Source organism: Chrysochloris asiatica, unplaced genomic scaffold, assembly GCF_000296735.1.
Source record: "Chrysochloris asiatica unplaced genomic scaffold, ChrAsi1.0 scaffold00037, whole genome shotgun sequence".
Taxonomy (NCBI): Eukaryota; Metazoa; Chordata; class Mammalia; order Afrosoricida; family Chrysochloridae; genus Chrysochloris; species Chrysochloris asiatica.
This window is the reverse complement of record NW_006408555.1, coordinates 17,796,087-17,810,070: the sequence shown is the minus strand read 5'-3', so window position 1 is coordinate 17,810,070 and position 13,984 is coordinate 17,796,087. Positions and strand designations below refer to the sequence as shown.

General features: G+C 47.8%; 1 protein-coding gene across 1 annotated transcript; it reads right to left on the bottom strand.

The window, feature by feature from the left end:
* Positions 1-7,095: 7,095 nt before the first annotated feature.
* ATXN1L (ataxin 1-like) lies at positions 7,096-12,673 on the bottom strand. The gene is made up of 3 exons (XM_006860191.1): positions 12,541-12,673; positions 10,511-10,578; positions 7,096-9,282 (listed from the first exon to the last, which is right to left on the bottom strand). Exon 3 carries the CDS (start codon positions 9,163-9,165, stop codon positions 7,096-7,098), a length of 2,070 nt encoding a protein of 689 aa, XP_006860253.1. The 5' UTR covers positions 9,166-9,282; positions 10,511-10,578; positions 12,541-12,673.
* Positions 12,674-13,984: the final 1,311 nt, after the last annotated feature.

The following is a 13,984-nucleotide window of genomic DNA, read 5'->3' as shown; positions in this document are numbered from 1 at the left end:
TTCCCCAGAGCCAAGATAGGATAATAAAACCTACTGAGGGAAATCCGGAATTAAGGTGATGTGAGAACTCAAGTCAAAAGTGGTGAAGGCTGGAGCAAAAAGACAATTTGTATGGTTCTAAGGAAGAGACAAGAGCTGAAGTCATTTCTAAAAGTTTGTGATGGTACAGAACAAGTACAGAGCTTTCCTCAGCCTGCACCAAGGAGACCGTATACAGTGTAGATAATTATAGCTCTTGAGGTCCAGAAGGAAGTGCCCTAGTTAAACTGTAGCCAGGAAAATAACTATGCCAGGAATGTGAACCTCTTCCAATATCATAACAAGGAAACTTCAACTTTTCTCCGACCTTCATAGGTTCAAGGCTATTTAATAGTATTAACTGACTCCTACTCAACTAGGGGCTGATTCCAGGCACCCTGAAATACAGTAGTATTTCTGTCCTGAGGAATAAAAATTTGTTAATAAACTAATTGCAAAGTACTACACATTTAAGGTCCTGGTGTGGCACTGTGGGATAATGCACTGGACTGCAAGTTCAGTTTGAACCACAAAGTAGGCAGTTCAAATTTACCAATCGTTCTTTGGAAAACCCTGTACAGGGTCGCTACGAGTCAGAACCAACTTGATGGCACTCAACAACACATGTAAATGAGTGTTGGTGTGGCACTGTAGGATAAGTACTGGACTACTAACTGCAAGGCCAGTGATTGAAAGCCACCAGCTGCTCCTCAAAAACCCAATACAGGTTCACTATGAGTTGGAACCAACCAGAAGGCACTTAACAAGATATTTAAAAGAAACAAGTACTAAATTGATCCAAATGTGTCTCTCTCACAGGGCTCCATACTGAAACCCTACATATATAGATTTCAAATAGCCAAGTATTTACTATGTGCTAGAGATTATGCTTATAGTAAATACTTGGCTACTTTGAAATCTATATAAGTAGGGTTTCAATATGGAGCCCTGTGAGAGAGACATATTTGGATCAATTAAGTATTATGTGCTAGAGGTTTTGCTTGAGTCCTGGTGTGGCGCTGTGGGCTAATGCATAGGACTGCAAAGTTTACTTGAACCACAAGGTCGCTGGTTTAAGCTCACCATCCACTCCTTGGAAACCCTATAAAAGGTTGCTATGGGTCGGAAACAACTCAAAGGCACTTAATAACAACCACAAGAGAGTGCTGAGCACTTTACATAGATTTGTCATTTCATTTTCACAAGAAAAAGTACTGACTTGACACAAGCTCAGGAACCAGATGCATGGGTTCAACACTCTGCCCAGCCACTTAAAAGTAGCTGTGTTTGTTTCATAACCTGTGCCTTGTTATCCTCCTCCACAAAATGGTGCTATTAAGAAAAAATCACTGTAAGTACACATACAGCACTTAGGATAGTTTTAACACACAAAGTTAAGTGCTGAATAAATGTATCAGAGTAACTCTCATATATCTTGATGTTTCACCACATACTAGTGGCATGCATTCTCAGAGCGGTTGCTATGACTGGAGCTGAAGTATGCGTGCAATTTCTGGCAGTTCTCCCAGCAAAGACAAGAACTGAGAGGAAGGCCAACAGCAAGGATACCTACAAATCCTTGTGATTGACTTTGCTAACATCCAAGCCTACAGGTAGACTTGGGATCTCTGAAATATGCACCCAGAGACTATGTAGAGCATGCTTCAAGGCTAGCCCTTACAGTCTACCCTGAGCTTGGGGCCAGCTTTCCACCTCTCACCACATGAATATTTATTTATATTACAGGTACTCCTGGGAAGGGTTTCTATCCCCCACCCAATGGCCACAATCGAAGGCCGAAATAGGAAGAAGGCGCAAACACCAAAAGGAAAAGCTAGTAGTTTATATAGATAGATATATAGATATTGATATATATTGTGTTTACATAGTCCACAAGTTAAATGCAGGTATCCATAAGAAGAGCATTAACAATAAAAATACAATCTGTGTGTAGCCAAGTACAGAGACTTAAAATGGTAAAACAGCAAAAAGGATCTCACAAAAGTACAAATATACAGTACAAATTGATTTATTTAAAACAGTTACAAAAAAGCACAACAAAATAGAGATTATCCTTAGAATTATTAATGCTTTGTTAAAGATCAGGTAGGATTAGAGGGTAAGAAATGGTATTGGGTGGGGGGAGCACCTGACTAGTTCTAAGGCTTTAGATACAATGCAGTTGATTACATATTAATTCAGCCATTACATACTGGGGATAGTAGTTGGGGGGTCAGTAATTTATCTACAGGGAACTCCTACACAAATCTAATCCATCCAGACCTCCCCAGTGCCGTTGTCCTCTGCTCCTCAGGGCACTAAAGTCACCTGGATGACATTTCCACCCTTCCTTCTCCACCCCAGTCCCTATCCATATATTCTCCCCTCCCCTAAGGTGCTGTGCAAGCTGAGAGCCATTTGCTCTCTGCAGCTGGAACATATACTGTTTTGGCTACAGGGATCCTGTGTGTGGCGAGGAAGTTTGTAGGGGACAGCCTTGTTTTAATACTTCAGGTTTGCCATGAGGACAGTCAGTCTCTTCCTCAACACAATCTGGAAAATCTTGAATGCAATACACATACACGTATCAAGCAAGTGAGGGATCAACCCTGCCGACAGCAAAAGCAGCACTGCACTAACCACTACAGCTCACAACTTGGTGCAAACTCCCTGTGCAGGGGGTGAGTGTGTCATCAGCTCTAGCTCTCTCAAGGACCTCAGTCTCCATGAAAGTCATAAAGACAGAAATAAACATGTGCGAGTTTGACAACAGGTAAAGGCACATGGGCTGCTGCCACACACTCTGCAGGCAGGAACCCAACTTGAGGCCATCTTTACTGCTGGGCGTTTGCAGTGGAATGGCTTTGGGATCATACAGACTTTTGAGTCTGCTATCTACTGGGGGAGGATGTAGGCTTAACAGGAGAACTAATAAACCTTTAGTGTGAAAAGTGCATTTATTACTACTGTTCCTGTTGGGGAGGCTTAGTAGGGCAAACTGCACCTCCTCTCCTCCTTCCGCCCCAGGCACTGTGCATAGTCTGCAAGGAAGGAGAGAGTGCAGTCGACTCTAGCATCTCAAGGGCCAGTGTCACCTTTGGCCCAGACCAGGTCTCTGGTCCAAAGATGGATCCTAGAATTGAAAGAGCAACTGGCAGCTGCCAAGACTCAGATGCTTGTTTTATTATTGCATAATGTGGGAGACCTTCCCCACCCCAGGGAAGCTGGAGTGGGAGGGTTCCCAGCAAAGGGCTACTATATTTCTGACCAACATCCAGTTTAGTGCAGTTCAGCTCTTCAACTGTAGTGTACACTTTTTCCCATCTGTAAAGTATTGTAGCTTCAGTGTGGCTTAGTCTAAAAGTTGGCCTCTTCCCCTTACTTTGCTTATAAAACCAGGACCTAATCTCCCATGACCAATTCAATTAATGAGGTTATTTTTACTACAATAGACCAACGCCCTTTCCCAGTCAACTCATATCTACCCTTCATCTGCAGAGTGATCACACAACTCTTCAACAGGCCTACTTGTTGCAAGTTTAAATCACACCACCCCCATGTGCTGCCCATTTCATACGACAAGCACTGATAAAGAGAAAAAAAAGTAAAACCCACTTGATGGACTATTCCAGCCTAACTTCAAACCCTTTCAACCCCATAATCACATAACTGGAGTTAGATAGATGAACCTCCTCGGATGCTGACAGAGCCCCTAACCTGGTTCCCCCTTATTTTTTTAAAACAGGATACAAGATACCACAAAAGAAAACTTAATAGAACAAAAAACACCCACTATGAGGACCTGCTTGTTTCTCCCTCAAGAATGTTGAGCTATCTGGAGCTGAAGGTCACCTAACAATCACTGCAGCCATATCCCTTTGGATCTACCACCCCATCAGCAGCATTTCATTCTCTCCCTCTTCCACACGATTTTGCTATAAAGTAATGCAGAACACAGGTAAGAATGCACACGATGCATGGATTTAATCGAAATGGACAAGACCTGGGAGGCCCAAGAGCTAGGAAGGGCAGCAGGCAGGAGGTGAGCGGACAGCAGCAGTGGCAAAGCAGCACACAGATCAACGTCCTGCAGGTTAGGACCAACTGGGACCAAGAATGTAGAAGGGTCAGTCCAAGTCTGCTGAGGTCTCTTGTCTCTCACCTCCCTTCCCAGAGCACACTCATCTGGATAGTAACGGTTATCTACGGTTCCCCTACTACCAAACTGGGACAAGCAGGTGTGTACAGTGGCAGGCAGCAGTCCTTTCTGTTTGCAGACTTTGGGAGTATCCTGCCACTGACAAGGGACTGGCTATGGCCTCCTTTCCTTTAACTGTCCATCTCTAGAAAGCTGTCAACCTCTCACAAAAATGCTCAGTCTATCAAAACCATTAAGATCTTTTGCAAACTTTCAAGATTTCTAGCAAGAATGGACATACCACAGGTTACTTGTATTTCTCATGCCTGGAAGCAAAGAATGAACCAGAGGGTAAAGCCATAGTGCTGAGCAATACTCAAAGCAGTTGCTTTGCCTGGGAGATTATAATTTACGAAAGACACCTCTGCAGCTCAGCAAAATCAAGTATTAATATATTACAAATGCGTGGCTGAGCTGTTGGTATTGCTTCACCAGGAAGGACAGAAGAGGAAGAGCAGCAGAGGTCAGGGCCAAACGTATCCAGGTCTGTAAGAACTTCTTTCTAAGTTCAAGGTGCAGTTACCAGGCTGGGAAGTCATATCTAACCCAGGTAGTTTTTAAAATAGGAACAACTTTGCCTGTATCAGGTTTGATAAATGTTTGCTCAGTTGGTGGTCCTTGGTGGCATTTCTTGAGTGCCTTACTGTGTACATGTCACTAGATACAGCTGATGAGCCTTCCTCTGAGGAAAGACGTTTCTGAGAACCCGTGCAAACACTACTCCCTAAAAATGAGGGGCTCTTCCAAGGCTGTCATCTGAAAAACCTCATCAAGACAACCCACAGGCCCCCACTGTGGAAAACATACCAGAGAAAGCAGCATTCTGAGCCAAAGGGGAAAGAGAAGGGAAAGGACAGGATACCAAATGCAGTACAGGTTGAATGTTTATCAGAGTTGCTGTGTGGTTCTGATTGAACCAGAGCCTTAAGGACTCACAGGCAGGTCAGCAGCTTCCTTTGGATGAACCTCCAAAAGCTGATGAACCAGGTAACTGCTCTCACGGAATGAAACATTGGAGTGTAGGGCTTGCAGCAAATGAGAGCCCTTTTCAGTCACTCTGTTCCCACAAGAGAACAACCTTTAGCACCTGAACACTAAGAATGACTCCATTCTCAGAACTCCCCCTCCCCCCAGGAGGTAGGTAAGAGTATTCATCCCCATTTGGCAGCTGGGGAGGAAGTGAAACAGCAAGAGGTTCACAGGACTTGCCTAGTTATTGACAGAGCAGAGAGCAGACCCCAAAGGTTACAGGTCAGGTCTCGGCCAGTCCAGATACAACTATACAGGAAATACCAGGATCCATACCCTGGGAGAAGCCTAACCAAAGAGCTGGGTGGACAATACCCTGAGTTGCCTTTAAGAGTCTAAAGACCCACAAGAAAACAAAAAAATCACTCACCTACCTGATAAAATGGTAGGGGAGCCTAATTTCCCCAAACCCAGTGGAATCCCACAGGCCAAGCTGATACTAAAAGTTGTGAAGAAAACGTGGGTTTAAGACACAGGGGGGGCAGATCCAACTAAGATGAAAATACTATTCACAGAGGGATATCTACCACAAAACGAAGTCTTTGGGACTTCAGGTGTTGAAATGTTATCAAGACTACCCGAGAACCTTAGAGCTGGCTGTGGGAGGGGCAAGGCCTAGAGAAGCCTGAATGCTGGGACAGGAGAAGGAATAAGATGGAAGGAGCTGTGAGGATACCAGTGTGGGCATGGCCCACCCCAATGGATGAGCCTTGACCTAGGACAGAGTTCCCTTCTCATTTCTCCACCAAGCTGCTCAGGAGCAGATGAGAAGGGGACATGATTCTGAGTGTTTAAAATAGTGGCTAGAGAGGAAGAGGAAACCAGAGACCCCCTATATCTCCAAAACTAGAGATCTTGGTCAAAGTGGACAAACTAACTTTGCAGAAGGGGAAGAGCGGTGCAGCTACGAGTTAGGCCCAGGTCAAGACACCATGCAGGGAGGTCAGCAGACGGAGGGACAGCGCAGGCACTTAGGCACAACAGAGACAGACAAAGGAGGGATGTAGGTGCCTGGGGGGAAAAGGTCCACTGGTTCTTCCAGAAGTCACCATTACCATCTGGAGTCAGTAAAATTTCCAAGCGGGTCAGGCAAGCCAAAGAGGATCTCTGTTAGGTCAGCTGCCTGTCTGATGGCTCTGCCTAGCCATCAGGTCTCTCTCATAAAACATCCCCCCAGGGTCCCCAGCAAGGCCAGACTTCACTCTGCACCCTGCAGGGGTTTCTCTCCATAAGGAGATGGGGAAGGGCTGAAGTCCAGGTTCAAGCAGAGTCCTAGAGAGGAGAGCGCTCCTTGCCCTGAAATCCAGCCACAGACGTCTGTAACAAAATTACCCTTTAAAGTGCACATCTCTCAAAAGAAGGGTTCTGGGTAGGAACCCCCTTATTTCCAACTGTGGGGCCTCCCGCCCTCCCACCACAAAAAAGAAAGGAAAAAAACTTCAGACAGTTTAACTGCTACTATAAGCTGTGGATCATCATTTTTGGCTCTTTCTTTGCTCCCACCCTCTGCTGCCTGCTCCCAAAGCCTGGACTTGCCCGTGCAGGAGCTCGGGATGGGGAGGAAAGAACAAGGAGGCCCTGATATTTGGAATGTTTCTTTTCCGTGTGCCCCTTCCCTCCTTGGCCCAGGCCTGCTGATCCCCATCACGGCACCCTCTGGGGCAGTCCTGAAAAGGTACCATGGGAAAATCAGCAGCAGACCCAGCCTTGGGAGGTGGCCTTCACTCCTCCCCTGCGCCTCAATTTCACTGCCAAGAGAGCCTGCTCGGAGTGTGCAAATCCTCTGCCTGCTCTGCTCGCAGTGAGGCTCAGCTCCCGGGAAAGACCCAGTCCTGGTCTGGGAGAGAGGTTCACTTTCCTGCATTGGAACGCCCTTCAATGGACAGCTTCACCTCCTGTGGAATGAAAGAGGGGCGGAGCAGGGTGGCTCTTGCCTCCTCCCCTGGCATGCTGTATCTTTGGAAGCTTGGGGCTGGCCAGCAGGCCTGAGCACTCCTCTCAGGCTGGGTGGGCTCTACCATGTGGGATCCCTCTCCTGATGGCTGGCTCTTCCCTTCACTGTCACATAGCTCTCTGGGTCCCACCACTGTCCTCTCAGGCCTTTCTCGGGGAGGACCCAGCTGGCCTGGGGGAGCACAGCTTGCCTGAGAAACTGAGTTACTGTTCAAGCTCTGTAAACTGATAGAGATGCAGACATCTCCCACCTGTAGCCGATGGCAGGGGAGCGAAAAGAGCTGTGCAGTCCGCCCGGGGCTGCAGGAGGACCAACCCTGGCCATACACAAAGAAGGGGTGCTCAGGGGGCACCTCGATGCTCACTTTGCTCTGCTGCTCCCCAACCACAAAATGCAGCATGACAAATCCAGGCCACTGGCTCTCCTGAATGTCCACAACTGTGCTAGAGTCAATCTTCAGCCCCCCACTCACTTCGGCACTGCGCACAAAATCCTGGGTCTGGAGGTCCTCCACCCGCTTCAGCTCCCCCGTGGCCAGCTGGATGATGGCGCCTTTCATGAAATGGGAGGGCAAATGAGAGGAGGTAACAGGGGATGGCGTTGGCTCCTTGTCTGGGAAGGTGGCTCTGGCCTGTGTGTCCAGACTTGATGCCACCAGGATCTCTGAGCCCATGGGAAGCAGGCCAGGGTCAGTTCCAGTGGGCACCAGGTTGCCATTGGCTACAACCATTGCTTTGGGTAAAGGTCTATGTTTCACCAGTTCCTGATGGGATTGAGAGTAGAAGCCCCGGGCATGATTTTTCTCTGCCAGCTCTGCTGGGTTCTTGGCTGACCCTCGCCCCTCACCCTGATGGTCAGGGGTATGATGGGACAGGTTGAGGGGGCTGGGTTCATCCTTCCTGTGAGCTGCCACCACACGATAGTCCTGAGAAGCTAAAGCGCCAACTACCCGCTGGACTTCGAGGTCGGTATCTGGAGTCCCCCGGTGTGCTGGCACCATCACCTCCACACGTGGAGTCTGAGAACCTGAAAACAACTGTCCATCCACCACACATTCCACCACTGGCACTGGTCCCTGGCCTTCACCCTTGCTGTTGGGGGAGTCAAGGGCTTCACTTTCCCGTCTTGCTAAATTTCGCTCTCGCTGTCTCTGTCCTCCATTGGCAGCGGCTGCTTCAACAGCAGACTGGCCCTCCTGAGGGGTAAGAACGGGGCTGGCACCTGCTGGAGGGTTTTCATGCAGGGTATACCCAGCAGGCAGCCGGGACATCTGATAATAAATGGGCATCCGGCCTGCAGCAAGGTCCAGTGGCTGAGTACTTGAGTGATGTGGCAACTGCCCAGGTGGGGACGCAGTGGAAGGGGCTTTGTTAAATGAATGGGCTGGGGAGGAAGCTTGGGGGGGAGGGGTGGCTCCTTCTGCCAGAAGTGAGGCATATGGCACAAAGTGAGGAAGGTGAGAGGTGGCAAGGTTGGCAGAAGGAGAAAGGAGGGGACTCGGTAAGAAATTGGGTGGCACAGCATAGGGAAGGCTATAAGGAGACCCAATAAACTGCAAAGAGGTGGATGGGAGCTGAGCATAATGGATTGGAGGATAGTGGATTCCTGGATGTTGAATCAGTGAAGACGCTACATTAAATGTGGGGGGCAAGGGGCTCATGTTCACTATGGATGGGAGGCCAGTTGGTGAGAAGGTGGCAGGTGGCATAGCCACCTTATACAGCATGCCATACTGGTCCACTGTCAGACCAGTAATGGCCTCAGCTCCATCACCCCCCAGGCTGACTCTGGCTCCTGCCTGACTCTGTCCGGCCACCACAGCCCCTCGGGGCCATTCAGAGGCATCACTGGAGGGTGTGTGGTTGGTTGAGCAGCTGGTGGTTCTCCCCATCTCCTCGCTGGTCACGGGGAGGTCTCGTTTCTTTGGTGGAAGGCATTCCTGACTCCTCTCATGAACAGGTTTCATATTGCTTTGTGGTGTTCCTAGAGCCTGGAGGGAGTTGGCTTGCTCCTTGAGGCATCAGAAGGGGATTCTCTGTGGCTTCCTTGCACCCCTCTCTGCTGCTGACTGGGGTGCCCTCATCTGCTAGGGAGCAAATCAGAGGCAAAAAAAAAAAAAGAAAGGTAATCTAGGGGTGAACCATAGTATGAGGAATTGTACACGTAAAGAAAAGAAGATGCAACAAAGAAAAGATAACTGGAAAAAAGGAGTTATGAGAAAGGAACAAAGATGTTCCCCCTATTCACCCAACCTAGGATGTGAAAGAAACAGACAGGGAAACCACAAAGCATCAAAGGATACAAGGACAAACATTCGATGATGTATAAATAACCTGTGGGCTCCACAACCACAGAGAAACCCACAGCTTCATGATTAGTCATGCCTCTTCGAAGAGGACCATGAGCCTCGACTCTTCTCAGTCTTCTCCCTTAAAAGCCATTTGCACACATGGTCTTTGCTGCTCACTCTCTTTCCTGACATTTCCTTTCTTTTTGCACCAAAGAGTAATGTGCCATCTTCTTTCCCTGAACATATGACCTCATCCTTGCCTCCTTTCCCCAGCCTAATTTGGATCATGATCTCACCTATTTCTACCCCCCTCCTCCCCAAGTCTAGCTAAACTCTCTGCTTCTTTGCCTCTTGTCACTATCCCTGAAGGACTATCTCAAATATCATCAGTAAAACTTAGGGTATGCTTGTCTTTAAAAAAAAAACTAAAAACAACTTTCTGCCTAAAAATGTTATGAAATCTAGTATCTGCTTTGCTTCACAAAATACAAATCAAACTTGGGCCCTTGATGGGGAGAGTGCCTATACCAGTTTGCTTTACAATTTACTGTTTCTCCTCGGCCCCAAGGAGAAAAAAAACCCTCTGACCTCATCCAGACCTCTTATTCCACAGATCGGCTGGAGCATCTTTTCTTCTCATTGACCACTTGCAATGCGCTTTCTTTTTTCTCTTTTGTTTTCTTTTGCCAATGGCTCCTTTTCCATTGTAGTTCTGCTCTACATACAGTGCCCTAAAATCCTGGTTTTCTTCCTCCATACGTGCCTGTTGATTCCAATCTTAGGTTCACATGATTAGAAAGGAAGCTCTCTCTCTCTCTCTCCCCTTCTCTTATTGGCACCTTTCAAAATGCTTTCATCCTTTGTCACACAGCATCATTTTGGTCAGAACACTGCAAATGCCCATAAACTTAGTCACCTATTCCTCTGAATCAGATCCTCTATGACATCACACTTAGTTTTTTTTCCACTGTTGTGTCCCAGATGCTTCTGTGTAACAAGGAACCCAAAGTGCCTGCATTACCTGAGCTTCCAGTGCTACTTCTGAGCAGCTGTAGTAAGAAGCAGTCTCCTCCCGACTGGCTTGGGAGCCTAGAAGACAGAAATATGGATGAAATAAACAAGTGTCTCATCTCTGACCCTGCTCAGGATCATTAGGAAAGGTAATTCCAAAGCCACAAAGACATTCAAGTCCAAAACATGTCTTTGCCTCACTTTCTTCTCCTGACGTAACAGCACATTTATCCACAGTGTCCAGGCAGCTGAATAGAAAAAAGGCCATTTCTTAAGCTCCAATTTGTAGGAAGACATTCCTGGAAATTTTTTTCCATGTGTCAAATTCCATTATTTTCCTTAATACCATATTCTTTATTCTGTACCCATGCCATTTCCCCAAAGGTTAAACAGACTTCCAATCCCAATTTCAGTTAAATTTACAAATAAGTGGAAAAGACTCAAATTGTTCCCCCAGAGTAAAATGGAAAGCAAGAGATAAAAAAAAAAAAAAAAATCAACTTCATGAACTTCACCCTTCCTTAGCTCTGATGAAAACACAGAGGTGGAGGTGGATTTAAGTGAAAAAAGCAGCATTACAAGTAAAAAGAATTGATTTCTGTTTCTGGGGCAGAAAAAGAGGTCAAGGGGGAGTCACTCAAGGGGAAGGCTTATTAACAGAATTTCAAGGTTAAGAAAAAAAAACTGTCTCCAGGATGTGTGTATGTGTGTGTAAAATGTTCTGAGTGACAAGTGGATGAGGTTTAAGAGAAAATGACAATATCAGGCTGGTCTTCAAGTAGCTAAATACGGGGAAACAAAATACCCACGAAATGATCAATACTTCCATCTACACATGCCACAGATATTAAGCACAGAATAGGAGCCTTAACATCTGAAAACTGAGAAAGCAGTGCTGATGAATACTTCCAACTGCCCTGGCCAACTCCTACAGAATACTACAAGGCTTAATCCCAACTGAAGGCCAGCTGAAGTTATATGGATGTAGGCCCTTCTGTAAACATTTATCTCTTCAGATAGGCAAGATAAGGAAGTCCACAAAAGGTGTAGAGATAGGAAAACAAGGTGAGAAGACAAATTCCTAGTTCCACAAACACAAATTACACCTTGGCAACATGTATCCCTTTCTCTGTCAGCAGTCCCAAGTAACTGAAAAACAGTCAACTTTCTCCTTCATTCCCAACAGAAGTTGGCATCACATCTTCAATCCCAGAGTGGTCCTTGTCACTTGCAACCAAAACTTTAAAGAAAAAAACCTGTCCTGAGGCCACTGAGAGAGGTTAGCAAACAGAGGCTAATAAAAAGGGCTGAAAGAGGCAAAAGGTCTGCGGGAATGACAACAAAGAGACAAGCTGTGCACCGGATTCCCACAATGCAAAACATTTTGGAAGCTGAAACCTTAGCTTCTGGCAAGATTCAATGAGGATTTCTCAAGGAGAAAACACGCTTGTGATCCCCAGCTGAGCTAACGGGGCAGGAGGCCGTTCTGGGCAGCTGCCAACAGAGCCCGGAATGAAGCTCCCCATCACGCTGGAATAAGAATCAACAGAATGAACCCACTCAGAGATCCAAATTAGCGAAGGGTGAGGACACCGGACAGACAGGGGTAAGCTTGGAAGGGGCGAGGGTTTTGGTTCCCCCATGAACCCGCCATCCCAGTTCTAACAAGGGTAGGAACCGATATGAAGAATTCTGTGTTTAGAGAGTGGGGTTAGACGCTTCAAGCTGACTGGGTAAGGGGTGAGGGTCCGCAAGCGACGCTTCCTTGTTTAAGGGCCCCTTCCCGCCCCGGGACTCGGACACTCGGCCCTCACGGACGCAACCAAGGGGGCGCTGGGGCCTGAGGTCGCCTTCCCGGCCAGGCTGGAAAGAAAAGCACAGAGGTTTAGGTACGGCCTCTTTCGTTCCTTCTGTCCGCGGTTCTCGGGCCCCAACCCGGTGGGGCAACGGGCTCCGGGGGGCCACTTCCTCCGGAGCGCCGAGCTCAGGCCTGAACTTAGCATGGCCAGCCTGACTGCCCTAATTCCCAACGACACTCACCGGCCCATCTCACGGATCTCCCCGGGCTCCTCCCTCACGTTCCGGAGCCGCCGCAACCGCGGCCGCCGCCATCCCCGGCCCCGGAGCCGCCCCACACCCAGCGCCTCCCCCCCTTTGCCGGGCGCCGGGAGATGGCGTCACCGCGTCCCGCCTCCGGCGCTAAGAGATCGCGTCAGGGGCAGAACTGGGGAGCGACATCTGGGACTCCCCTGTAGGAGTAGCGGTTGGCCACCTGCCCTCGCTCACAGCACCCTCTCTGGTAGGAAAACTAACTTCTTCCGGCTGGAACTGGGTCACGTGAATAGGTTCTCTGTACCACCACCAGCCCATGACCCTCCGATGACCCGCAATCTCTTGCCTTTAAATTTAGGGGTTTTCCAAATAGAGCCTTGAGGCGTGGCCACAAGCGACCCCTGCTTCCTGGACTGCCCGGGCTTGACTTGTGGAGCCTCCTCTCAAGAACGTCAGGAAACACCAAGGCGACTGAAGCCCTGAAGAGTAAGGAGACGCAGTGTGAAGGCAGTTTTTAAGTGCCAGTGCCGTCTTATCAGTTCCGACTCTTAGAGACCATGCATAGTGTTTCCGAAGAACGGCTGGTGGATTTGAACCGCCAATCTTGTGGTTAGTCCAGTGCTTATCCTCCAGCACCACGCTCCAGGGTGAAGATGGTGGTGGTTGTGTGCCTCCAACAAAATATGTGTAGCGTTTCCGATGCTGTAAATCTTTTCAGGGAGTCCTGGTGTGGCGCGGTAGGATAAGCACTCGATCTCAAAGTCGGTTTGAACTGCAAGGTTGGCGGTTCAAACTCACCATCCGCTCCTAGGAAACCCTATAGAGGGTCTCTATGAGTCTGAACCAGCTCTATGGCACGTAACAACAACAAATCTTTGTGGGATCAGAAAGTCTCATCGTCTCCCATGGAGCGGTTGGTGTATTTGCATTCCAGACCTTGAGGTTAGCAGCCCATATCGAAATCCTCTACACTACCAGGCCTCCTTTGAAGATTGTGGTTGTTAGTGCCATCAAGCTGGTTCTGAATTAGAGCGACCCAACATAGGGTTTCCGATGAGTGGCTGGTGAGTTTGAACCTCCGGCTTTGTAGTTCAAACTGACCTTGAGGTCATGCCTTATCCTACAGCCCCACACCAGGACTCTCCTTTGAAAATGGGAACCAAAGATGAGAATTGAACCTAAAGGAGACAGAAAGGTGAACAGGTGAAGCAATAGGAGACCTGAAAATTAGTGGGGTGTGACAAAAAAGAGGTTTAGTACAGAGGGATGCCCTTGATTTAGTGAGAAGAGGGCTGGACTACTCCAAGAAATGTTAGGTCATTATCCATTACAGATTAATTAACTTCTCATAGAAACATGAAAGTCCGATCAAGTGGGGAATAATAATAAGAGCAGTTGAATTTATGCTTTGATTAAACCTGGTAAAAAGAAA

Bases quoted from the DNA above. Each gene is read 5' to 3' on its own strand.
- ATXN1L (XM_006860191.1), bottom strand. From the start codon at position 9,165: ATGAAACCTGTTCATGAGAGGAGTCAGGAATGCCTTCCACCAAAGAAA.